The sequence below is a fragment of the Sipha flava genome, unplaced genomic scaffold, assembly GCF_003268045.1.
Source record: "Sipha flava isolate LNK unplaced genomic scaffold, YSA_version1 197_pilon_pilon, whole genome shotgun sequence".
NCBI classification, from domain to species: Eukaryota; Metazoa; Arthropoda; class Insecta; order Hemiptera; family Aphididae; genus Sipha; species Sipha flava.
The window spans coordinates 1,176,797-1,204,361 of record NW_020272774.1 but is presented as its reverse complement, the minus strand read 5'-3'; the positions used below and the strand labels follow the sequence as shown (position 1 = coordinate 1,204,361).

The 27,565-nt window shown below is 30.1% G+C and overlaps 2 protein-coding genes across 3 annotated transcripts in view; one reads left to right on the top strand and one right to left on the bottom strand.

Moving 5' to 3' along the window:
- Window positions 1–27,565, bottom strand: part of LOC112681785 — an 84,315-nt gene that overhangs the window by 39,745 nt on the left and 17,005 nt on the right. The gene's annotated exons all lie outside the window — the stretch shown is intronic.
- LOC112681786 lies at window positions 10,953–25,156 on the top strand. Of its 2 annotated transcripts, none has more exons than XM_025552103.1 (5): window positions 10,953–11,077; window positions 19,378–19,621; window positions 21,542–21,947; window positions 23,895–24,096; window positions 24,982–25,070. In XM_025552103.1, coding segments are annotated over exons 1-5 (861 nt in total). In that variant the 5' UTR covers window positions 10,953–11,070; the 3' UTR covers window positions 24,984–25,070. The 2 variants fall into 2 exon arrangements, with proteins under 2 accessions (XP_025407888.1, XP_025407887.1); XM_025552102.1 differs by having other exon boundaries at window positions 10,954–11,077; window positions 23,895–24,080; window positions 24,982–25,156.

Sequence of the window (27,565 nt, the reverse complement as noted above, 5' to 3'; positions counted from 1 at the left end):
GCATGAGCAGCGTTATCCATTATCAATATTTATCCAATAACGTACGAGAGAAGTACCCGAGTCCGTCGCTGCTACAACTACACGTTGGGAATATTGTAATCGACTGCAGTAGCCATTCCAGACCTTAAGGTGCTCGATGAAAATCGTTCGGTCAAATGTAAATCACCTGAATAATACAAATATTTGCGATATGAATTCCATAATGTTTCCATCCTATTGGAATCGACAACGAAATTACGATAATATTATGTAATATAATTGATATAATATGTATTCATCTCTTGATAAGATAACGGATACTGAAGGTACCATTATATTATACATTTACACTGTTGTAGGAAATCAAGTGATTGAACTGGATGATTTTGCACGTAGACAATACCTCGAGCAGTCCACTCGAGCATGTGGATGCGTTTGAGATGTGTTTTTGTTTAAATTCAACTGTGAAATTGAATTCCACCACATTTGAAAACAGATTCTGAGCAGCGTTCGCTTGAAAATGATAACAATTTAATTTTCACCACTTAAAAGATAGCCAAAAAAATATTATATGGTTTTCAAGAATATCTTCAAAAATAAATAACTTACGTAAATACGTACGATACCTATTATTATATATGGAATTCATATTTTAATTAAAAAACTTTTAAATAAAATTTAAAATATATTTAAAGACTACGTTATACATTTACAAGTACATAAAACTCTTAGGAAAAATGTATAAATCCTTTTAAGATGGCTTCCTTAAGCACGAATAGCGAATTTTTATAAATAAAATAAGTTTTAGTTGTAAATCTAGTGGGTTTATTTTGTGTTACCTCAAATTATCTCGATATTTCAAACTACAGTAAGTTATAAATTATAAATTTAATAGCATTACAATGTTTAATGTAAGATTATACAAACGATGTGTAGAATGTACTGTTTTTACGCAATTTCTTTCTGGTAAATACAATACGTGGAGAATTATAATGAGTTCACGTGTGTGTATTATATACAATTGAAACAACTGTTGTACATTTTCAACAAAATTTTTCTATTAAAACCAGCATCAAACGTATTTAAAGATTTTATTGACGAATAAAATATTCATAACGTTTTAACCATTACAGCTGAAAACAATATCAGATGGTATACAAATTATCCCATTCGCATGCATCCTATACGAAACAGCAAAATAAATCAATAATAACAGAATTAGGTTGTTACCAAACTCACGAAAGTACATTACGCGCAAGTAATTATTGTTACAAAGAACGCATTAATGGAATTTTATTTATTTATTTTTTGTCTGTTTGTTTCCATTTTAATATTCAACAATTTCGCATTCGTAGTATGTAAATACCGACGAGTGGAATGCAGAACATGGCAGTGTAATTAAAACTTGATGCAATAAAACAACCCATCTGCTTTGAATCCCCCAGACACTTAACTTTATATGCCTAACCACCAAATGTGTGAATTATATTATGATACAGACATGACCTCTAATCAATAAACGTATATGAAATGTTGAAAAAATTCAACATTACATACAACTTTACTGTATTAAATAAGTAAAAACAATATTGTAACAATGACAAAACATTATTTCTTTGAGCTCTTACGAAAAGTAAGTTATGCGGTACGTTTCAGTTTTAAGTATTATACTTAAAATTGTTACTTTCGACATCGCTATTAGTTAGAATTGAAATTGGAATTTTATACTTGAATACCGGTCTTACACTAGAACCCGCGCGGTAAAAAGCATCATCACAGTTGGACCTCTAGATACAGTAAAAACAATAATTTATTTTACGCCTCATTAGTTCCTAATAATAATATACCACATCGTATAGCGATACAATATGATCAATTTCATAGTATTATCATAAATCACAACAACCTTGGTATGCTTACACTCATGTGCATACGATATTTAACCACATAAATATCAGTTTAAGTGTCATGATATAAAATATAGTGGTGATTTTCATTAGATTTTAAATTCAAAAATTATTACCTACCCATAAATAACTAATTTATGGTGCTAGGGTAAAAATCAAGATCTTCGACTTTCACCAGTATACCCCTGTTTAATACATGTTTCCAGTATGGAAAAAAAAATACTAAAACTTTAAGTTATATATAAAAATATATACATTATTTGTAAAATATTAAAATGTGTTATTCGTCCGGTAGAAGTGAAAACTGAGTGAAACTGGTTGGATGGATCAGTTAATAACTCTAAAATTGGCTGAAATACCAAAGAGTAGAAGAACCAAATGGCTTAATAAAGTAGGTTGAAATTTGAATGTTCTTACTGTCGAAACAAAAAAATTTAAATTTCTAGTGCCTATAAGCAGCACAAACTTTATTCAAATATTTCAAAATTATGAAATGTATTTAAAAATGTAACGTATTTTTGAGACTTTTATTAGCTTGTCAAAATTCAATAATTAAACGCTAATGTTCTTTTTTTATATATTATCTAAGCCCAATCTTTTTTCTTTAATTAGTAGTATACAGCGTGTTAAAAATTACTTAAAATACTAAATGTTTTAGTTGAATGACGTTCTATATTGTCTTATTTGTCTACAAACCGGTATTAATTAACAATATCAGAAATATTATATCGATTTTCAATTATTAATTTGAACATAACTAGAATTTCGTCAAATCCAGATAATTTGTAAATATTAAACTTTAATATTCGATAACTTTGCCAATTTTGTAATTTAAATATAACAAAAAATTGTTTTCAAAAAAATACTCTACCTAAATATTAAGAAAAAAATTGTATTTCCATTTAGAAATAAGTAAGCTGTATTGCGTATGTGCGTAGTATCCTGGTCAAAAATGTTAAACTTGTCTGAAATTGTGTAGTTTAGTACCCTATTTCATTCCACGAAAACTCGATTTAAACACAAGGTCATCCAACTGAAATATTTAGTGGTACCTCTTAGCGTGAACACACTATATATAAGGTTTGATCAAAAAATACTGGAACTTAAACTGTATCTGCGCTTTAAATTAACGAATCGGGAATTTATGCACACTGAATATAAGTAGAGATAACACTAAGTAATTTTATTTAAGCTATGAATTAGTATTTTATTTTGGTAATGTTTGAAAATCCATTGAAGTCGTATATTTCAGTTACATTTGCCGTTTTTATCATGTCTAACAAACCAAAAAAGCGTATTTGCATTAAATTTTTCGTTAAACTCGGTAAATCAGACTCCGAAACTTTTGAAATTACAAAAAAAAAAAAGTTCAAGATGAAGCTATGAATAGATCCAAAATATTTAAATGGTACAAAAGATTAACAGAGGGTTGTGAAATAATCTACGATAAATCCCATGCTGGTCGACCTTTAACTTTAAGAAATGTTGAAATTGAGGCTGAAGTTCGAGAAATTATTCGATCAGATCGCCATATGACGATAAGATAACTTTCTAGTGAGTGTAACGTTTCTTATGGAAAAAAACAAACTATTTTAACTGAAGATTTATGCATGCGACGAGTCTGTGCTAAAATAATTTCAAAATTGTTATCTTATTATCAAAAAAATAATCCACTCAAAGTTTGTCGAAGTTTGGAAGTTTGGAAAAATGAGCAAAAATAAACTTAGAATTTATTAAAAATATTATTTCTGGTGATAAAAATTAGGTCTAATAGTTATGATACAAAAACTAGAACTCTCAATACACGTGAATTTACAGAATTTACGTATCATGTGTTACGTTTCCAAAATAAAAACGAATATGATTAAGATTATGTTATAAACACTTGTTGTATTTAGTTATATTTGCAGCACTCTTTCTGGTTGAAATCGTGTATAAGGACACAAAAAAAAAAAAAAACAACCACATTTATCATGGTAATACCTTGTATACATTCCTTGTTTCAGAATCTAAAAAGAAAAATGTAAAAAAGTCAAAAAGATGCAAAACACAATGTAAAATAAAGCTTGTGTTGTTTCGATAACAAAAATTCGTGCATATTTCTTACCGTATTTCAACAATCTCATCCCTTATAATCAAGCATTAAAATATTTGTTCCTCATCACAATCTTAACGTTTTGTCCAAAATCCGTGTACACTATTCATTGTGATAAAGAATAACGATAACAACAATAATGATATTTGTTTATGCATTAGTGCGGGCACAGACCCGCAGGTGCACATATACGAGACATAGTCACAGCTTCATTGTCAGTGAACGTATCGTCAACGTAAACTGTACGCAATTTTTTTTTCGTAAACAATTTCACTAATCGGACGGACCGGTCCGCGGCGGGTACGCTCCGAACCCTCAAATTTCGCGCGCAACGCTATGTCCTGGCTGGCGCGTGTACGCATCGTGGATCGGAATATATGTACGCGGTGCGTTTAAATACCGCAAAAAATCGCGGGCACGTGCATATGACAAATTCAGCTCGACAAAAATATACGGAAAACCGTATTAATTTGGTTTTCCAATATTTTTGAGTTAGGTTAAACTCCAATCGTTTCTTACCAGCCACCCCAGCCAACGATGTTTTGATACTATTTCGTCTTTTACAGTAATTGTGTATCATAAGCTATAAGTTCGTTTGATTACTGATCAATTTGTTATTTGAAACTTATAGATTTATATAATTATTACACAGCGCACACGGTTCAATTTATTGTAGCTTAGATGTCTTAGATCTCATGTAATTAAAATATGATGTACTCGTACGTATAAAGTACAGCTTGAGGGTCACGGCTTATAAACGCTTACTCGTCGATATAGTTAGAGATGTAAACTCGGTAAATATTTACCAAGTAAATTTACTAGTAATGTATATCGATGTAGGTATACAATTTACACGTACAGTTTTGTTTTTTGCCGATTCATCGACGCTTATAAATCAAAATTTTGAAAAATCCTTTCTTATTGCAATGTGAAATTACAATTTTAATCTACCCTCAACATTTCAAATCGATAGCTCTGATAGGTTCATCTATGGGTTGCTTATCGGTCAATCACTTAGGATATATATACAAACAGATAATCAGATAGATAATCGCTTTTATGACACTTCTGATCACGTTCGGGAAGTAACACTTGTATCTTTGAATTTTTTTTCTTTTTATTCCATAAAACATCTCTGCGCCGTACTCTCGGGAATAAGGAGTTTAGCTTTTTCCATGTCCGTTTTCGACATTGTAAAAAGAAAACGAAGCGAGCTGCTCGGTTCACATCGTTATATTTTCGGACCAGTTCTGCGTCCCCCTTCCTACGCTTGTCACGTCAATCGGCACGCGAGTTGGCGATTATAATCAGAAGCATCGTGCCCTGCTCTAGAAAAAAACCGAAATGATGCCACTGCAGTACGACTGCGGTCCCGATGATCCGCGTGCGCCGAACGCGTAGCGTAACGCGTCGTGTCGCAACGGCACCGGCTGTGAATTTCGCGCACCGTTTACGCCGCCACCGCGATCACGGGACACGTAACCCGAGAAATGTGCGCGCGAACGTGACCGACGGCGTACTGCGCGCGCGCCCGACGCGGGGGCCGACGGAGCAACCAACGCGCGCGACGGGAACGCGCGAAAATTATCGTTATCCGATCGAAAACAACCGAACCGAAGATCCCGGATTCTGGGTCCGAGTGACCCGCCGACACGGCGCGGCCAACCAGTGCGCGTTATACGTCTACGTGTCTTATACACGATTCGTCGTGGAAATATTGTAATTGAAACGTTATGGATACGTGTCAGCTATTCCGGCGGGTTGAACAACAACGCAGACGATAACACTCACGTAATCGTCATTCGCGCCGATCTCGCTAAACGCGCGTGCTCGAGTTTACGGTACACTAGAGTGACCATATTTATGAAAACAAAAAAAAAATGGGACAAACATGTTCTCTGAAAAAAAAAAAAAGAGACCACATTATTAATATACGTCAATACTCCAGTACACCTTATACTATGGGCGTGTTTTAGGGGGAGGGACGAAAGGGCGATCGCCCTCCCCTGAATCCGTATTTAAGGAATTGATTTTATGCGAGATACACATTTCAAATTTTTTTAATGTGAATCATTTTATAACGAAATCAAATTACACGTGGCTGTGAATACTGAATTGGGCTTTTTTATCGGGTCCATACTTAAAGAAAAATCAAATAAAATACAAGCGTAATTTTCAAAACACAGACAGGTGTTAAAAAAGAACTACACAAAATCGATTCTAAGTGGATCAGGCATTAAATTAAAAAAAGCCTCAAATATTATGGATTCACCTGATTTAAATATAACCAAAAATTTTACTTGTAAATTTTGAGTCTAAATTAAAGAAAAAATTTAAGTCCCCCCGCCCCATAAAAGTAAATTTTAATATGCCCCTACCTTATACGAAAAAGGTTATTTATAACCTTTCGTAGTATTATTTTATATTTTGTTGTATGCATGCAAAATAATAATACGAAAATTAGTTGTATACTCAAATAAATCGAAACATAAGTTATAAATAATCGTCTTCGTATAATGTTTACTGGAATATTGACGTATGATATTTTGTTTTATACATAGATTTTTTTTCTCTTACTCTCGGTTTACAATTTTTATGGAAATAACGGGATTAAAAAGGGACCCTATTCTAAAAACGGGATGAAAAGCGTCCCGTTCAAAGTTTGTCGAGACAACGGGACATAATGATAAAAAAGGGATAATCCCATGCTAAACCGAACGTATAGTCACCCAACGTACAAGCACGTCACGGTGAACTAATGTAGTGTGTTTTTTTTTTTTTACAACATTTCGTTTGATCAAAAATATTCCTCATAAAAACGTGGAAGAGCAATTGTATCGTTGTTTTGTCGAATATTTAAATGTAGTAGAACACACGTTTAGAAGCAACAAAAAATAAAAAAATAAAATCAGATAAAGAAGCAGTTTGGAATATTGAGCGATTTATTTGTATCTGTTTATTTTTTAATAATTAATTTTATGTATTCGCAACGAATTACATGGTATATGAATTATGATTTCAAATAATGTAAGATGAAATAAAGTTAGAAATATACATCGAACAGAACCATATCGATAATATGCACTTTAAGTGTGTGTCTGCATTATAAATATATCAAATACAATAGAATATTTTCACAAGATTACAGAGAAAGAAAACGAAAAAAAAGAAACACTAAATGAATAACCGACTCAAAATATTCGATTTAAATGCTGAATTCCACGAAAAACAAATCAAAATAAAAACCTAATCTCTTTTAATATTATATTTTAAAAAAATAACAGTGCTAAGCGTATGTATTATTCAATGAGTTTCATAAGACAAATAATTTTATCCGTTACTTCATATGAAAGTAAAAGTACGATTTAAACGTTTTTTTTTCGTAACGTGTAATTTAATGTGCTATTCGATTTCGAAACACGAATTAAATAACTAATCTCGATTTGTTAGGATCGTTTTAATGTATCCTGTATACTTACACACGTAGGCGAACAATGATGTGTTATGCACATTGACAAAGGTTATTAGCACCCGAATTTCAATGCAAAGTGCAATTTTTAACAATGTTTTCCATATACATATGTATATGATTCTATTTATTTAACATATAATTCAAAAGTGAATTTTCAATCTGCATTTTTAGGTCATTTTGTCAGTTTTACTGCTTATCTGTACATTATATGACTTAGAAATTTAAATTTTACTGATTCTTAGTATTATTTCAAAATCATATTAAATTTTTATGTTTTTAGTTGAATTAGCATCAAATCCAATTTTTAAATTAATTTTTTTTTTTTTTTAACTGTTAATCAAGCACTAATTCAAATAAATTTACAACATTTTTTAAGAACAATTTTATAAATAAAAATTGCAAACATAAATTTGATATTTTTTTTTTTTTTTTAAAGACATCTTCAGATGATTTTTAGAGAATTTAAATTTGAACTCTACTTATTATAATAATAACATGAAATTATAATGTTGCATGTGTGAACGTGATCGTTTTATCAGATTACCGAGCATTTCTTGCAAACCTTTTAATGCATTTTGAAATAAATCGCATAAACTTTAATTGCTTTATATCGACCGTTAAATGTAGCTAATGGCAATACCAAAGATTAATCTCCATTAGATTGATAGTTATATTTTGTTTTGCTATTATATGGCAGAAACACGTTAATTGGCGTTTGACATAGTAAAATGCACTTAAAACATTTTTTTTTCAATTATGTGTTTAAATCAAGTATTTATTTAATTTATTTATTCCAGTATTTCGTTTGAAACACTTAAAACATAATACATACGTGTTTAATGTATAAATTTTAAACGCACAAACGTTACACAAAATATGTATTTTTCTTACAACTCATTTTAATGTAAAATTTAGCTTATAAAAATAATTTAAATTATATATTTTTAATTAGAATAAAATTGATTTAAAAATAATTTGATTTTCAAACTATTTTATCGTGTATGCGGTCTTAAATTCATTATTGTTTAGACCCGAATCGTTTGCAATTTTGTCCCATATAAATATATAAGATTAAAAAAAAAAACGAGATGACCATCCACGCATTGTCCGCCCGTCCTACTCGGTCAGTAATCGCAAATAACACACGCGTCGTGTGATGATAATTTATGTATGTGACCGGTGCACTACTAACGAACAATGAAGGTCGAATTTGATCCTAAGGGGTGTGGGTGGGTGGGAGGGTGAATTAAAGTAATCACAAACACCGGATAGTATCATATATTATTGTTATTATTGTTATTATTATTATTATTTATTATTATAAATTAACCCTTTTGGAGTTCTATTTAGCGTGTCACGACCAACACTTTACCTTGACGTAAGATCTATCGCTCGACGGTAAAACACTCTTACGGTATATGTCATTGTTGTGCAGTGAACCCCGACCGATATACATTAACGTAGGTAATGCGATTGCGGTTAATTAATTTCTAGTATTCCGATTATCGGACTCGTTTCGAATCTTTAAGATTCACGGAGTATCGTTGAACACAACGATGTGTACGATCGTATGACGCCATAAGTATTTAACGCATTTCTCCATCTTTTTTCTCGTAACACGACAATAGTTTTTAACGAAATGATCGAAAAATTCCCTTCTAGTTGAAAATATACCACCCGGAACTAAAATCTGATCTCACGAGAAATCATATTAGACTTAGGTATTGATATTATACTTATCCGAACAAACGCAGTGACAGTACCTATATCATAAAACAATCATCAGAGCTCATAATAACGATCGCTTTTTTTTTAACATCTATAAAATGTTGCCTGTAGATTTTGCGGCTCGACACATAGTGTATTTGAACTTCTTTAAATTATGCATAAAACTAAAATTAGAAACATAATTACATGTCAATAAGAAACAATACATTTATAATGAAATTGGTAATCCCAGTTCTGGAAAAAGTCGGAGAACAGTGAACACGATTAGAATATAATCGATAATCTTTGTCAAATGAAAATAATTTAATACAGAAAAAAATTTTATAATAAAAAAATTAAAACTTATAGGAATAAACAATACATCTTTCTAATCGTCGCATGTTATTGAACGAAATACATTTGACACACGCGATGCATACGAATAAGCCTCGAATGTTTATCAACACGACGTTACAGAATATCAAAATATATTAAATAATCTTAACCTGTATAAGAATATTGCTTGCGTAAAGATTTTTCGTTATAAAATATATAATACGTATCTACAGAAAATAGTGTATTATGTCATAATGTCTGGCTTACAATTGGTTATATTTTTTAATGTTACGAGTACCCAAAACCGATTATCTAATTAAAATTTAAAACGCTTTATTGTTATACTGTACTAAACACGCTATTGGCACTAAAACAGGTATGCAATATTTGCATATTTACCAAGTCACAAACGAAAAACGTACAATGAAAATGAATACACAGCATGTTATGGACAAAATCGACACGTTTACAGCATTACACTTCAGGCTCCGGCGGTGAATCCAATGAATCCACTAACGGCTCATAAGATATCAGTGTTATTCACTACATATCAATTATTATCCCTGTATTTAATTCAAATTGAATGCATTAACGTATGAATTTTCAACTGATATTTAAATGTTACTAACATTTTTTATACTTTTAAGGAATAAAAAAAATCAATATTCTCAAATCAACGTTTCAGTAGGTATACCATAAAAACACGCAGAACGAATTTTACGTTTAATGATTGGTTGTCGAGCGATTGAATTTAGTCAAAAACGCTGACGGATCGTTGCGCTATATACAATACACTACGGGTGCATCATCGTGAACTTTTCATTTTCTTTTCCGTAAAAATCGAATAGAAAACGTTAACATAAAATACAATGAACGAATAGAAAATTTTTTTATAAAAAAAGATTATGTTATTGCAGACACGGCATATCAGTTTTGATACAGTTGATCGTTCGAAAAAAACGTCAATGCTGATTTGACCGATTACAATTTGCATGATTCAACATTGCAGCTGGGTGCATGACTATTAGTAAATACAGAACTTTATATTTTCCCCGATCTTCTCAATTCCATTATTACTATCTATCGGTTCTCAAACGACTTTTCATTACAAATAAGTACCGTCATTTCGGATCGGATTACCGTGAACGTCTCAATGTCACAATTGCGGTGTGTGCAGAGAATGGCGAACAGTCATTCGCTCGTCCTTTGGACACGAGTTTCGAAGGTCAAAGTGCATCTGACAGAACCGAAAAGCGTTAATGCCATTAAAATTATTCAAATGCATCTCGGCGATTTCCACCACCAAAACAAATATAAAAATAATTAAAAAATAAAATAAAACAGCGGTATTGTGGCACGAAAACCATTTCCACGTGACTTTTTAACCGATGCGTCCCCTTCTACCTGCCAAGACAATTTGTTCCAACACTCTCTTTTTTACGACGACGGTGATGTCTAAAATATACGCGTCCAACGGAGCTCACTAATCTTATGTAAGTCAAACAGTGTGCACCAATATTGTTCTAGATAGACTGCTGCTGCGCCGGGAACGAAAACGCTACATCAAAAATATTATGACAAGTGAGTAAACAATAAAATGTATCTCATCGGTATTCACAACAATTATTTTCCCGTTTTTTTATGTTTTTCGAATTGTACGTCGCTCGTTCTCGTGTCGGACGGTTACCATAACGAAGAACATTTCTTCTTATGTTTTTACAGTTGAAATTTATCTGTCGGTTTAACGTGTTCCTTATTCGTACAGACCTTCTAACGGAATTGAAACGCATATTGTCGGTCGCACGCAACAGAATAATTTTAATGGGTATAATAATAATATTACTATGTGACTAGGGATAGAACGGAATAGTTTATCGATTTAACGTTTTATTTTATTTATTTATTTATTTGTTACTGCATCTATTCTGTCACGTGTGTTTGATTGGTTTTTCTTTAAATCTTATTATAAATTCTCAGATGTATCTACAGAAAAGCAATATAACTCCAAATACATTATAAGAATGTTAGGAGAATACTATCATAAATAACAATCATACTTGAACTTCAACTCTGGTTCTACTTAAAACCCTTTCATAAGCGACTTATGCCAATTTTATTGAGTGTTTTATAATCCACATAAAATAGGATTTAAAACTTATTAATGAAAATAATAATCGCTACCTGCAATATTGTTATGTGTTTAAAAAATGTATTTGTTTCATACTTTTAAAACTGAAAAAATAATCTGTAATAACAAACTTGAGTTTAAAAAAAAATAAAAAATATACAATTTAATAAATCAAATATATTTTGACTGTACATCTAATAACTATACTCTACATATAGTAAATCTTTTTAAACAATTTAAATGAGTTAGAATTATAATTCAAGTAGTTAGAAACGCATACAAAAATAAAAAATAAGTAAACAAAACTAAATAGCAAATTGATTAAAAAAAAGTTATAATTTTTTTAATTATATTTAGAAAATAATTGATGAAACAGTTCATCACACCATTTTTAATAACATGCATTTTTCATTCTTATATAAAATTCTGTATACCTGAGTATACATACAGTTTAAACTTGCTTAACTTGAAGTTGAAGGGACAAAATAAAATTCAAAATATGTATTTTATTTTAAACAATACAATATTTTAGTGACCAAGTATTTATTATAATTTACATAAATATATATATATATATATATATATAATTTTAAAGAAATATAAAGAAAAATTAGATTATAAAATTTTTATTTTACTTTTTGTTTGAGTTTTTTTTTTATCTCAGCTTTTTCAGTGAATCGCTTCATTATTTTTTAAAGATTCAAATTCATTAAAATGTATCTATGCTTTTCTTTATCTAACACTAATGGCCTTTTTTTTTTGTAAATGTACATACAACAGTGAAATATTATAGTTTTATAAAAATTCGATACTTCAAGTTATTAAAATATTCGATTTAAACAAGATTTATTTACATGACATTTCTTGGGACTAGGGAAAAAGTTGTTGAAGAAGTTTGAGTTACCCACATTTGACTGTAATATCGTATTTATATCATAAATCTTAATAATTAAAAATCCATTTTTGTAAATCAATTAAAAATCTACCCACTAACACAAAATTGCTAACCTTTATCAAATGTATTCTAGTAATAATATCGTAAAATGTTTAATTTTAATGAACTAAAACAGTCAATAAAATAATATATCAAGACAACGAAAATTTTTAGAGTATTAATGATAGTCTTGCTATATTTTTTAAAGCGCTAATTGTTATTTTATCACCACCATAATACTAAATCATAAAATATAGAAATAATAATAACAAAATTGTATTTTATAACATATTAGATAAGGGTGGTTACAATTTTTACGAGTAACTTTTGTACACACATGATAGTTAACTTTTAGAATTACACTATTTTTATAGCACATAAGAATCCAAAAAAAGTTCAGCATGAAGTACATTTTTATTTTATTATTTAAAGAACAATTCTAAAAAAGATTATAGTCACTATACATGAACAAAACCTCTGTTTTTTTTTTTTTATCAATCATAGTTAATAATAATATTATAACTTTAATATTTATAAGTTATGAGATATATATTTTAAAGTTACAAGTTATAACTAAAAATCATATGTAAAATATTTATAATATGGACATCAGATTGGAATTAAACGTTATTCCAAATAAATAGTTCACAAATATACGATACAATGAACAAAAAATTAAATTCTAAAACGTAAATCTAATTTGAAATGAACCGGTATATAGTATAAAATATATCATATATGAATAATACGGTTTATAATATCAATATATTTCGATTTTAATATTTCAAAAATCCAAAAATCATTGACACTATACTAAAGTTTCCATTGATATTTCAACATAAAAAAGAAGAATTAAATTTTTTTTTTTTTTAAATAATACATTTTAAGATAAAACACTACCATGCTTACAATTAATTTAATCTTATAAGAAAATTTACTTTTAATCATATTCAATCGAGGCATATAAGAATTTTTTGATTTTTGACCGATTGACTCGAACGAATCGTGAAACAATCCGCTTACTTCCAAGATAACGAACCTCGTCGGCAGTTTTGAAAACTCTTTCATTTACTTTCAGATATACCTATCTAAAATTTGAAAATTTCAAATCACTCGATCATTGATCGCTACACCCCGAAAACGATAAAACGTATGATCTTGAAATTTGTCACGGAGGTTAGATATGATGGGCAATAGAAGAGATTTTTCGGAACTTTTTGAGCTGAACTTATACATTTTTCATTTCTAAGATATATTTCATCCTGTTCAATAAGTGGGTTCGCTCTTGCCGTTAAACCGTTAGCATCAACGTAAGACTAATCTGAAACAGTAAAACTTCTCCGACGTTTTCTGATGATCTGTGTTCGCTAAGTTTGAAAAAATCGAATTTATATAAGAAAAAAAAAAACAACAAATAGGAACAGTCCATGCACCTGTCGTGCGAACCGACCGGTCAACTGTGCAAGTACGCGCAACAAAACGGCACGCGATGACCGTCCGGAATGTTAGAGACGGTGGGCATCACACGGCCGTACTTGAACCGTCGAGGACACCGGAATCGGATTGTCCGGCAAGGTCGGGTCTCGCGTGTTCCCGCGCTAAAACCAGCGCCATCCGCTGGGCCGCGTGGGACACGCGTCCGGTGACTTACTGGTTCGCGGCGGTCCGCGAAACAGACGTGCGGTGTTGACGGTACGTAACAGTCGTAACCGGGCGTGTTGTGATCGCGATCGGCGATTCGGTGTCAAGGTGAACGTGGAAAAACCCATTGGGCGGCCGTCGTAGCGCGAACACGCAACCTTAAGCGGCCGAAAAACCGAGACCGTACGGACGAACTGTCGGTGCAAGCGCATCAACCACGTCGGTATTCCCGATCGTCGACTTGTTCGCGACCAAGTGGTTGTTACTAAGTGGTTGTTCGACGACTCGGACGGATTCGGTTGCTGATGCAGCACATTGCCCGTCGTAAACATAATTTCGTCGATATCATCGATCAGATCCGATAATCTGTACGAGAACCGAAATTTAAAATTCAAACTCAAAGTTACGACACATTCCTGACTGTCAGCAGACGTCGTAACATTATAACAGGTCCACTACAATTACTCCAACCCCAATCGCCAAATGTGTAACATGTGGAAACTTAAAATTTCGTTAAATACCGACAGGTGTCAAGGCTACACATAATACAAAACCGAACGCTTAGCGATATTTTTGTGTCGTTGATACGTTTTAACATTCAAACTGTGCATTTATCAACGAACCTGATTTGAATGTAACTGCGAGACTATAAAATATAATACTCATTATAATATATATATATATATATATTATAATACTCATTATAATATATATATATATATCGCATATTGTTAAGGCTTTTATGATATATCCATCATAAAAAATTCTAGCAACGTCACTGCTTCGCTCTAAAGAAGAGTTTACTTCGTAAAAAAAAAAAAAAAAAAATGAATTATTATCAACTTTGGAAAAATATGCAACTCGATTCGATCACAATAGCATAATATTCGTTTAGATTTTTTTTTATAATTTTAAAACTTCTGAGTTTCAATCGAACGATGTAAAAGTGTTCAGAAAATAATAATACATTTTTATGCCAGTTAAACGTATTATTCATGAATGAATAGAGTACCTAAGTCATAGTGATAAAAAAAAAAAAAAAAAAAAAAAAATAAATAAAAATGAAAAAGAGTCAATTCTCAAACCGTAAACGAGAAAAAAATTAATGGTGGGTTTTCGCTTTTTGGCCGATCAGTACATAAACGAGTCGTTAGTGGTTTTCCTTCAAGCCTACTGACAATTTATTTAAATAACAAAACGGAAATACATTTTATATTTATATTTCGAAACGCACAGAATAGTATTCAAATAATCGTTCTGCTCGAGTCATTCTTCTTGTCAATATAAACAATACACAACAGTAGGTCGCTACGCCTTCTTTTAATCTAAAACTCACTATTTGTATGCGCTTGTTTTTGTAACACGTTATGGTTTTATGGTACAAATATTTATTTATTTAATTTTTTTTAATTAAAATGTTTTATTGAAATCATCCGAATCGGTAAACACCTCAAATTAACGAAAATCAATGTAATTGGAAAGGATAAAATACGTTTTTTTTTTTTTAACTCGTGTTGTTTAGACGAAAAATATAAAAACAAATAAAAATCATGTAATCGTAACTCATATACGGTTATATGGTGTTCAATAATCAAAACAATTTTTAAATCCATAGCTCACAAATTAAGTTTTTGTATATTGTAATCACATTTTGATCAAAGTTTTTTTTTTTTTTTTTTAATTTCTAAGAACAAATGTTGGATAGAATCTTATCGTTACACTATACTTTAACATTTGCCTTACTTATATAAACAAATAACTTTTAAATTTATGTCCGATTATGTAATTATATATATTGTGTAGTAATAAATAATGATATTTATACTCTATGATCTCATAAATAATAAGTAGACAGATATTTCGAAAAATCATTCATTTCTATCGTATTTCATAATTATTCGTGATGGATGAATAATTAAATAATGCCACATTTACTAAGAAATGGAACATCTTTCCAGGCAACCTACATTTTTGGGACATTGTTGTTTGCCATTGTTTTATTGCAATGGTATACGTATCATCAACTATTACGAAACGTTCACGGCCTATAACGAGCAATGATTTGTAACACCAATGTTATAACTATAATAATAGAATTACAGGAGATTGCTTTAATCGATGAAATATTTTTATTTTTCTGCGGAGCAGAGGTTTAATTTTTTCATGTTAAATTAAATTTATGTTAATAAAAATTAATAAATTATTTATATTTATTTTATGGCTTTTAAAAGTATTTAAGTATTTATTAGTTTATAATCTTAAAATCATATAAAAGTTTAACATGCTGAACGAACTTAACAAAATATTTTTAATCATCTTGCTCTAGGCTGTATTGAATACTATTACCAATAGATACCGCAATAAGGTTAAGTCAGTGACGCCGAAATTCTAACATTTTACTCAGGTCAAATAAAAATACAATGGCCTCAAGCACCCCAACGGCTACAAGCCTAAATTTTTACTTTACATAGAAAAATAATTTGTGCTCTCAAATTACAAGTATTAAGCATGATTCATACTAGTCTGACACGTGCCGACAGATACCGCTCCGTCCCGCAAAATATTTTATTATGTGTTTTAATTTAGGTACCTAATTGAAATTTGAACGTTTCCATTCCGTTCATACATTTACCGATCCGACAGAGTCCATTCAGCATTCCTTGCGAGAATAATCGCTTATGGATAAATATTTATAACCGGGTTTTTTTTTAGTTTCTTAATAATTTATAAGTTTGTATTTGAGCTATTTGTAGGTTTAAGACAATATATAAATACAGCTCATGGGGAGATCTATCCTCCATATTCTTTCTAGTAGTTTTGTCATGGAACATATAATGGATATAGGACGGTAACTAGATACAAGCAGTGGCGCATTTAAGGGGGGGCGAAAGGGGCAAATGCCCCGGGCGGCAAATTTTTGAGAGCTGCAAAATATTCTAACTTTTATTATTGATGTGTTTATGATTTTTTTAATTTTCACACCTTTTTCGGTATTGTTTAGTATTTTAAAAAAATATTGTTGAGCATTTAATAAAAAATTAAAAAAATTATACTATACCTAGTCACCTAGGTAATAGTGAAATAGCAAAATAGGTATATTGCATTTATTATTCAATATTATATTTTCTATCAATGTTTATAATAAAGACTCAGGTACACAGAACGTGGTATTCACTTTAGGGCACATTTAAAAATTTTACAATAGGAGTAAAATTGTACCTAAAAGTGTTCAATGTATGTTAGCATCTATAAAAGTGAAAAGATTTGTTGAAGTATATCCTTATATTGATATTGCTCTAAGGATGCTAATATATATATATATATATATATATATATATATATGTGTGTGTGTGTGTGTGTGTGTGTGTGTGTGTGTGTGTGTGTGTGTACACCTTCAAGTAATTGTTCAACGGAAAAATAATTTTCTACATTAAAAAGGACCAAAACTTATTTAAGATCAACAACGAGAGAAAATCATCTTAATTAACAACCCTCAACATTGAAGCTGATTTAACGAAAACTATTAATTTTAATGATATTATTGAACATTTTTCTTCTCAAAAGTCAAGAAAAAAATTATAAGCTATCGATTATTTTATTATATATAATTAATAATAAATATAATATATTTAATCTAATAAAAAATCATGTATTATTAATCATTGTGCATATAATAAATATAAATTCTGTTTTCTAAATTTAATATTTATATATATATTTTTAAGAAAGGAATATTCACTGAAAAAAAAAATAGGTTAACGTAAGGATATGTATTACTATACAATTATCTAATACAATATCGCAAAACAACTGATTTATAATTTATTTTGTAAAATTAATTTTTTTATTGCTTAACTTTGAATTTATTTATATATATATATATATATATATTTTGGCAAGGGAGAAGGACGGAAAAATTATTTTGCCCCGGGGCGCGTATGTATTAAACGCGCCACTGGATACAAGGTTTTTAGGTTTATTGGATTTATGGATCGGTTTGATTATAGCGGTTAGCCATGTTGTTGGGTACTGGTTTTCTATCCAAATATGATATTAAAGATCTTGAGTAGGTAGAGTTTTCCGTTTTTTGGAAGATTAAGAAAAAAGATTGTGGGTATGTTGTCTACTCCGCTGGCAGAGCATGTTATGAAAAGCCGTGAATTATATTTTATCGTGTTAGGAGAACCACAAAGGGATAACGTAATTTACGGAACATCTCGATGTTGTCTCATACTCGCGCGTTACAATGTCTTTCCAATTACGCCGGCGGTAAATCGCGTTAGGATTCTGAAAATTGCATTAAGTCTTTACGCTATTGTTGTTAGTTAATCACGTGGCAAAGAATTGCGTGAAATATAACTCTTTTCCGGAATTTACACTACGAATCGATGCACGGTGGACATTGCTTTGTTGGGACATATGTTATTTTATTCCAATAATAAGAAACGACCAAGAACATCACGTTTTTTTGGGGGTTAGTTACTGATTTATCAATGCATAAAAAACGATTGTTAACCTGTACATATTCAAAGGCTGAATCAGTGACGTTTGGGAGGTGAAAATTCAAGTGCGAGGTTTTTCAAAAAGTTCATAGAATGAGTAAACGAGGCAATATACACTTTTTTGTTTAGTCCAACTCATTCCCTCGAAAGGCTGTAATCATTCGATGAAAACATCTAATGTTGACCAATATTGTCGAATTATTATCACAATAATTGTTATAATATTCCCAAGAAAAAAAAAATTCGAGATGGCCCAAATAAGCAGTGAATATTTACAAAAAAATCATCGATTTATTACGGTAGTTGAAGAACCAGATCAAACGGTTGTCCTATTAACCGGTATCGGCATCAAGCCTACATTAATAACGTTTATTCCTCTTTTGAGAACGGCTAGTTAGTGGTTTTAGATTAAAATCCGACACACATATCACCGATTAAATGTATTTGTAATTGAAAGTGATAAAACGCGTTCGTTTACGTTGCGCACATTAAGCATTCCAACGCATATATATGTATGAGTATGTTTTTTACGCTTAACTATAACGTGCACACACGATGATGAATAAATATTAAATGACGGGTTTGCAGGCTGAAAAACTATTATTTTTTTTTACAAATTCGACGTCTGACTTTTTAGTATAAATTCTTGATGTTTGGGCCCGTTTGATTGTTTCAGAAGTTATCGTGCTGCTGTCCGCAGCGTTGCTGACGGTGGCGCTGATCGGTGTCGTCTCAGCGGACGACGACAAATGGGTATGGGGCAGGTCCAACGAACAAATGCGAGCCGACTCGAGGGTCGACGCTGCGTCCGAAGAGGTAACGCGAGTAGCAAAGCCATTGTTGCGCGACCAGAACAATCAAAAGCCCAACCTGCTTTTCCAGCCGGCGAGTAACCCACGATTGGACACCAAACGTTACAGGTAAACAACGACGAGGGTCACTAGCCTTTTTTTCACTTATCCCTTTTAAGCTTTAGGGATTCTGTTGATTCGCAAATTAATCGCAACAATACGGGTGTGTACGGCGTCATGGTGATGTTTTTCACCGGGTTTTCTCAACGTGAAGTAAATAAAAAAAAAATTGACAGATCACAGTGTGCAGTTCTAACGTTTTAACGCGATCTCAAAGGAATCCGCGAGCGATGCGGTTCCGTGTACCGTAATCATTATTGACCGTTGCGTCATCGTTCGTTCGAGGACATGCGCTTACGTACCGGTCTCGATGGTCGTTCGTACTATGCGAAGTGTAAATGCGTCATACATTTTATTTGGATATAATATAATATCAAGCTATACCGATAGATGGCAAAAGTTGAAAAACTATTACGCGAGACGGTGCGGATGAGATTTAAAAGTTGTAAACAAGAATAACGATATTTTGAAAATAACACGGCTAAACAATAACCGTCGGCATTTGAAATTTTTATACGATAGTACTATAATTTTCGCACTTTTAGAAGACTACATCAGTGCGATTATTATTCTTTCGGTGGAATTAATTGATGAGTCTGCAGGGATGCAATGCGTGCGAGGAGAGCAAAATTATTCGTTGTGGTAAAATCTTAACGATTTCCGAAAGCTGAAACAATTTGATTGATCAAAACTTTAAAACCGTATAACACTATTACGATATATGCAAACTGAAATATCTTGGTTAGCGTAGAAAATTATTTTTTCTTAATGCTATCATTTTGAATTATGATGGATGTGTATACGCGACAAGCGTACGTGATTAAACTTACGTATTTATGTTCAGATGATATGAGTTATGTATTGGGAAATTCTGAAGCAAACCCAATGTACCTACCTTAATGATGTTCCGATTTGTTTTCTATGCTCTTTTACCATATTATGAAGTAGTCAACATCGTCTTAAGTTGTAAATTAGATTCAAATTGTATTCGAGAAGTATGAATAGATTAAATAACCAACTCACTAAAAAATAACGTCAAATTTCCAGGAAGTGGATAGGGAAATATATTTTTTACTCATCCGGTAGTTGAAACGATTTGTATATCAAAATACAAGATATCCGACTTTTTATCTTTATTATGTATAAATGTTGAAGTCGATTAAATGACCAATATTTCTTATCTAAAAGGTGATGATAAACTTTTATATCCCAGTGGAAATGTTCAAAAAACTAGTAAGTACTGCTTGCAATTCCACCCACCAATTACGTTCATATTATACCGAAGAAGCATTTAGAATCGCCTACTTTTTCCCAATAATTTCTTAATCATTTTTTATAGCTCATAGCTTAATACATATCAACAATTGTTTTCTGAAATCATCATGAATAAATAAAATGTTAGCGCTATTGATATATAATTAAAACTTTGCGGTCGAAAAACCAATTTCGATAGAACATCGATAGGATAATGTTAAAACGATAAATTCATTCTCTACCCGTTCACAATGTACGGTGTGAGCCTGTATCACCTCGTAGATAAGATCGTTTCAGTATAAGTGATTTATCACAACAGTTCTTAAACTGTGGTCCGTGGCCCTCTAGGGATCCGTGGTAGCCTTAACACAACATACGTGACATGAGTGAATTAAGTGTAAAAAGATAATTATAAATATGTATGTTTTTTTCTACTATTTTAATTTATTATATAAAATAATTATTATAATTTTAGTTTTAATAACATGAGATGTTTTGTAAAAAATAATTGGTAAAGGGGTCCACAATTTCTAAAAATCTTTTATCGGGGGTCCATGATCTACAAAAAGTTAAGAACTGCTGATCTATCGTATTGTGGCAGTGGTCGTAACGATGATTAAAAAAAAAAACAACACATTAGTCCAAACTCATGAATGTAATGTATAATAACGACAGGGACGAGTCCATACGGGACGGACGGTACGAAGTCAACGAGGATTACGTACCAGACAGGGAGCCCATGATTCAGCAGCCGAATCGTGCGCCCGAGACCTACGTGAACCGGCCATACGACAGGCCACCGCCCACCACGCAGTTGCTGTTACAGCAAAGGCCCGTGCCCAACTTCGCGAGTCCGTCGCGGCCGCAGCGGCCGCCGTCTGGTCTGGTCGATTCTGTGCACGCGCCGTCCAGGAAACCCGTGCCCGTGGCCACCGAACCGGCGGGCTCAGCCGTCGGCATACTCACCGGTCCGGTGCCGTCGTGGCAAAGGCCGGCGGTGCACAAGAACGGCGATCCGACGAATTTCGAAAAATGCAAATGCTCGTTCTCGTTCAACTGCAAGTCTCCCGGCATCAAATTTGTAAGTATATCCGTACTAAATCAAATCAGATCGGAGCTAAGTAATGCGCAGTTTACGCACGATATGCTATGAATTTTAGTGGAAAAAAAAACTAAATGAATAATAAAAACTGATAACTTTGACCGGATGGTACCTACGCGTTCAATATCCGTTCATTTTCAATCACTCTTATTTCCGTTTATTTTTATATCTTCGAGTTGTACGTGAATAAAAAACGAGAATATCTCCGAACACTATTCGAGAAGTACACATTTAATACAGCGGTAGAATAGCTTTTTCAATTGATCATTTTATCTTCATTATTGTTGTAGGGAAAGCATGGTACCTCCTATAATTGTTCAATCAAATTTAATAGACTCTTAAGACCTAAGTATCAAATCATATTAAATCGTATACAATACATAAGCACCGGTAGAATAAGGAGTAGGACAGCGAAGTAAATTAATCATCGAACATTACGTAAGAAGTATTTTTATTCTATTTTACCGCTTGTAAACCGATTTCATCATCAAAATATGATTTTAAGTCTGATGTTCATAAGCTTTCAGACAGGTATTTAACGGTTAATTGAATTTCGCCACAGTATAATATAATCCCTAGGATATCCAATATATTAAATTTGATGTAGTAACAAAACTGGTAGCAATTAAGACAATAATTATTGGTAAAATATACATGTTTATATAGTTTATCATCTTATTGATATCAAATAGACGTAATTGATGTTAGTAAAAAAATACAAAACATATGGTACACACTGCTGATCGAATAAATAGAGAAAATATTATATTTTTTCCGTATAATTTCATTCAACTTTGGATCTACCCCCTTTATTGGTAATATATTTTTTCAATACTACTTAATCAAGAAAACAATATTAAGATTAATATCAAATCTAAGATGTTAATTGTGCAATTTTATGTAACACGACATTGTTAGTGTTTTCTATGATATTACAAACCTAATAATTTAATTAATTTAACTTTCTGGTTTAAGAAAAATATAATATAACAATTATATAATTTAACAAATCAGTACACAAATACAATTTGGTAGAGTTAAAATATTGAATAATTTATAATATTTTACATAAAATTATTAAAATCGAATAAATTAAAATTAATATATATTACTATTTCAATATTTTTAATTGAATAATATAAACTTTCCTTTTAGCATGATATAAACGAACTACAAACACACAAAGTTATATTTCATTATTTAACTTCAATACATTTATCTCTTTCTGTATAACAATAGTAGTTAATAATTATAATAATAATATTATTATAAATAATAAAAAACGAAAGACTTATTTTTAATAATTATTCATTCGTAGTATATAGGTATCGCATTAAATTTCTTTGAATATAATTATTGTTTCATTAATTTTTTCTGATTCTACTGCTGTTTAGGTGAATCAAGTGTTCGTCAAAGTAAATTTGGTTTAAAATTATTTTTACAATAAATGATATTGTCAAAATAATTATAACATAATACTATATGTGGTTTCTACACACCACACATTTGTGATTATCTAAACTTTTTATTCGTCCTACGAGACTTAAACAATCTCATTACGTAACTTACACTTTGTATAGGGACCTAGAATTTACGGTGACCACACCATAAAGTAAGAATATACCACACATACACACGCAGTATTTCACGTACAAATTGGATTATAACAAACTCCTTAATGTTGCCTTTAAAATAATGAATTAGGAATCCGAAAAGTCTAAATATTTTTTTTTAATAAACATAATATTAATATATGCAATGCACAATACTTTAAATGTGCAATGTGATTTTATTTTTTCCAAATTAAAACGAAAGGAAGAAAGAGAGAGAGAGGAAAAGTTAAAAAGAAAATAAATTCCTATAAAACCATTAATACGGTAAAGTTAAAGATACTTTATATGAACATAAATCATTCATTCATTACAGGGAAGCTGTGATGAAGGAAAACAATATTGTTGTTACAACGACTTCGATGGTGCAAATTCAGGAAGCCAAGAGATTGATAAATACGGAGGAGACCGTAGCGAACCTGTACCATCCGTTTTGATAGGTCCAGGTGGTAACAGACCTGGTCTAAGGCCCGGTATATATGGTCAAGTTTCCAACAAAAATGTAAGAACTACAAATTGTAAGTGCATGATATACACATATTAATATTATTATAAGGCTATTATTAACGATTTCGATAGTAAAATAATCATAATGAAACGGATAGTACACGTTGGCAATGAATTATAAAACGTTTCGAAAATGTTCAAGATGTAAAATGACGATAAGTAATAACACGACATTTCAAACCTTACATCAAGATATTTTTCAAATTGTTACAGATTGAAAAAAATTATCATACATTTCAGTATTTTATCGCAATTTTCTCGAAAACAGTATTTTAGCACATCGTATATTCACCAAAATTCACAAAATTAGCTTCTCAATGTACATAACTTATCCTTAAGAACTGTTTGTATACGAATTTTAGTAATCATACACATATAATTCTAATTAATCTTAAAGTAAGTTCAATATCAATATTATACTAACCAAATCATGCAAACTATTTAATCGGTATTTATGCCGCATAAACATAATAATGAATTAACATGGTGCCAAAGTTGTAAGAAACATATTTATTTTATTTTATTAAAAAAATTAGTATATTTATCTTTATCTGAAGTTTCATAGATAATTTTTTTTAATACATCTTTTCAAAATAAAATTAAATTAAATACCAAACTGTTAAGTTTAAGTCTTAAGTGAAAAACTAAAAGTTCCATAATTAATAATTATAAATCAACTATTATACGTTATTGATTTATAATTGCTAATACTAACAGAATGGCTATTTACAATAGTGCAATATAATTTAACGTATAATATTTAATATTCAACAATTATAAGGAACATAACATAACTGTTCTGACTGTATTTAATTACAGTGGACAAGTTGAAAATAAGTTCGTTGACTATTAACTTTTTAATTAACATTTGTTTTTAATATGAATGACATTTTCAGGAATTTATTGATCGACAAGAATTTGTAGGAAACGGTTTTACAAATGAACCTTTATTTAACAAAAAACCTAACGAGTACGGAAATAATCCATTCATTATTCCGAGGCAATTATAAGTATAAGTATAATATATATTTTATAACCAATGTAATTACTATTATTGTTGTTATTTTATATTTTATTTTAATTCGGTAATATTTTACAAATTTAACTAATTTATAATTGGTGCTTTATTCTAAAAATATGAATTGTAAAATATCAGTTATTTAGTAGTTAAATATTAATGTAAAATATAAACAGTATTTTAGGTTTGCTGGAATGAAGTATATTGTATATATTTATATTTTAAAGTTCATCATGGTCGTACAAATATTCATTTTAATTCTAAAGAAATTACTTATAAGATCAAATTTTATTGTATATCAAAATATATATTTTATCTGATCTTTTGTAGAACTAATTTATAAATAATACAACGATGAACAAAATTATTTCTTTTACATTTTTCTATTTTTTAACTTTAATATTTAATATGATGTACTCATTTTCAGTAAAATTATTTAGGTATATGCTAGACATCTAGATACCTAGACTATGCTTTATAAATTATTAATTTATATTACATTTTAGTAAAAAAAATAAATAAAGTTATGTTTTATAACATAAGCACTTTTTATTATTTATTACATACTATTATTAGCATATAATTGAATCACATATTCTGCTATACAAATATACAAAGTTGGACATTAACTAGTTAAAAAGCTAAAATTAAGTTAAAAAGTTAATTTTTTTGACTTTTTAACTTAACTAGTTAGTTTATTTTCTAATAAACTTTTTAACTTAACTAGATTAACTGGTAGTTGAAATAACTTAACTTCTTATAGTTGATTTAAAAAGGTTCTATCAAGTTAAATTTTTTTTTAAATTTTTCGTTTATACGTAAATATTAATACAAAAATTAAATAATCATGTAAAGTAAAATGGTCGCATACAATGAAAATCAGATGTCATATATGATTTTATAGTTTGGGGGCCCACTTTTGGATATTGGGTTCTGAATACAGAATGTTACGTATGAAGAATTATAACTATAAAGATAAATAAATATGGTAGTGAGTGGCTTGATGTACATTGTACAATGTCATAGTATTTTTCAAATACTTCAGCACTTCAGTGTATATTATGTATATTATGATAAAAAATTTAATAGAACTGTTTATTATAATTTAGGAAATAAATCTTTCTAAATAACGAAATCATTTTTTATGTGATCTACTTACTAATTAAAAAATAGATTAACTTTTTTTTTAAACAGAGTTAATATTTTTTTTCTTATTAACATAAAACTTATCAAGTTAAATTTATGAATTTTTAACTGTTAACTTTTAAGTTATTGATATTGTGTTCTCTTAACTTCACTTAACTCGAGTTAATTATTTTCATTAATTTGCCCACCTTTGCAAATATATTATATAATGTAAACTTTAGGTAAATACTTAGAACTAAATAATATATGTATATTAATAGGACCACACTAACCAAGTGTGCAAAATTTTTAAAAAACAATGGCTGCTTTATACTCGTAAATCAAGTCTAAAAAAAAATATCATAACAATTACTTGTATATTTATGTATAGCGATTTATTGTTAATATAATATAAAACATTTTTTAAACAATAACTAAAAATAATTGTAATATCATTTTTAAAGTTAAACAAGACTCTATATAATTTTAAGATATGAAATTTGTTTTGGGGGGGGCAGCATATTTATCTGTATAACTTAGGGGGGCAAAAATATCAGAAAGAGCTTGTATATTAAATACCTGAGCACAAAAATTACATAGAGTTATCTAAATATTTATAAATAACAGATTTGTCATGATAGGAACAACGAATTTTAATATTTTTATTTGAAAATAGTCAAAGACTAACATTAATTCTGAACAAAGCCATTCAAAGTAAATTTATGCATATAGAATAAAATTAAAAATTAAATAAAAGTAAAAGCGCCTGTTAAATACATATATTGCTGCATTTAGTATCGCAAATATTTACTTTAAAGAATATATATAGTGACTAAATAATATGAAGTATGTATGTGAAGAATATAGTATACACATAGATAATAATCCGTTTAAAAATTGCTAAAATATTAGGGCTTATATATTATGTTCTAAATGGCTTTCAATAAGTGTGTTTATAAATTAATATCGTAATCGAAAATGTATAATTTAAGTAAAATTAGTAATGAAACAAAATAATCCAGCAACTCGGGTATATTATGTTGGTCATTAGTTTGAGACAAAAATATTATGCAATAATGACCTACCGACCGTCAACAAAATGTACATTTCTAACACTGCAGTTAAAAAAAAAATGAGATGAGTCATTAAGAAACATAAGAATGACAAACATCGAATATTTTATAAAAAAAATAAATCAAGAACTTTACAAGATAGGTAAGCTAATATTTTTAGAAAAAAAATTAAAAAACATAACAATATTATAATATGCATTCATTTTTGTACTTAAAAATTAAATTAAATTACATTTTTACACTTTTAATATAATTCATACTTAT

Coding starts and splice junctions, on each gene's coding strand:
- LOC112681786 (XM_025552102.1), top strand. Junction 19,622..21,541: donor TTGGACACCAAACGTTACAG/GTAAACAACGAC, acceptor TAATAACGACAG/GGACGAGTCCATACGGGACG. Junction 21,948..23,894: donor AGTCTCCCGGCATCAAATTT/GTAAGTATATCC, acceptor CATTCATTACAG/GGAAGCTGTGATGAAGGAAA.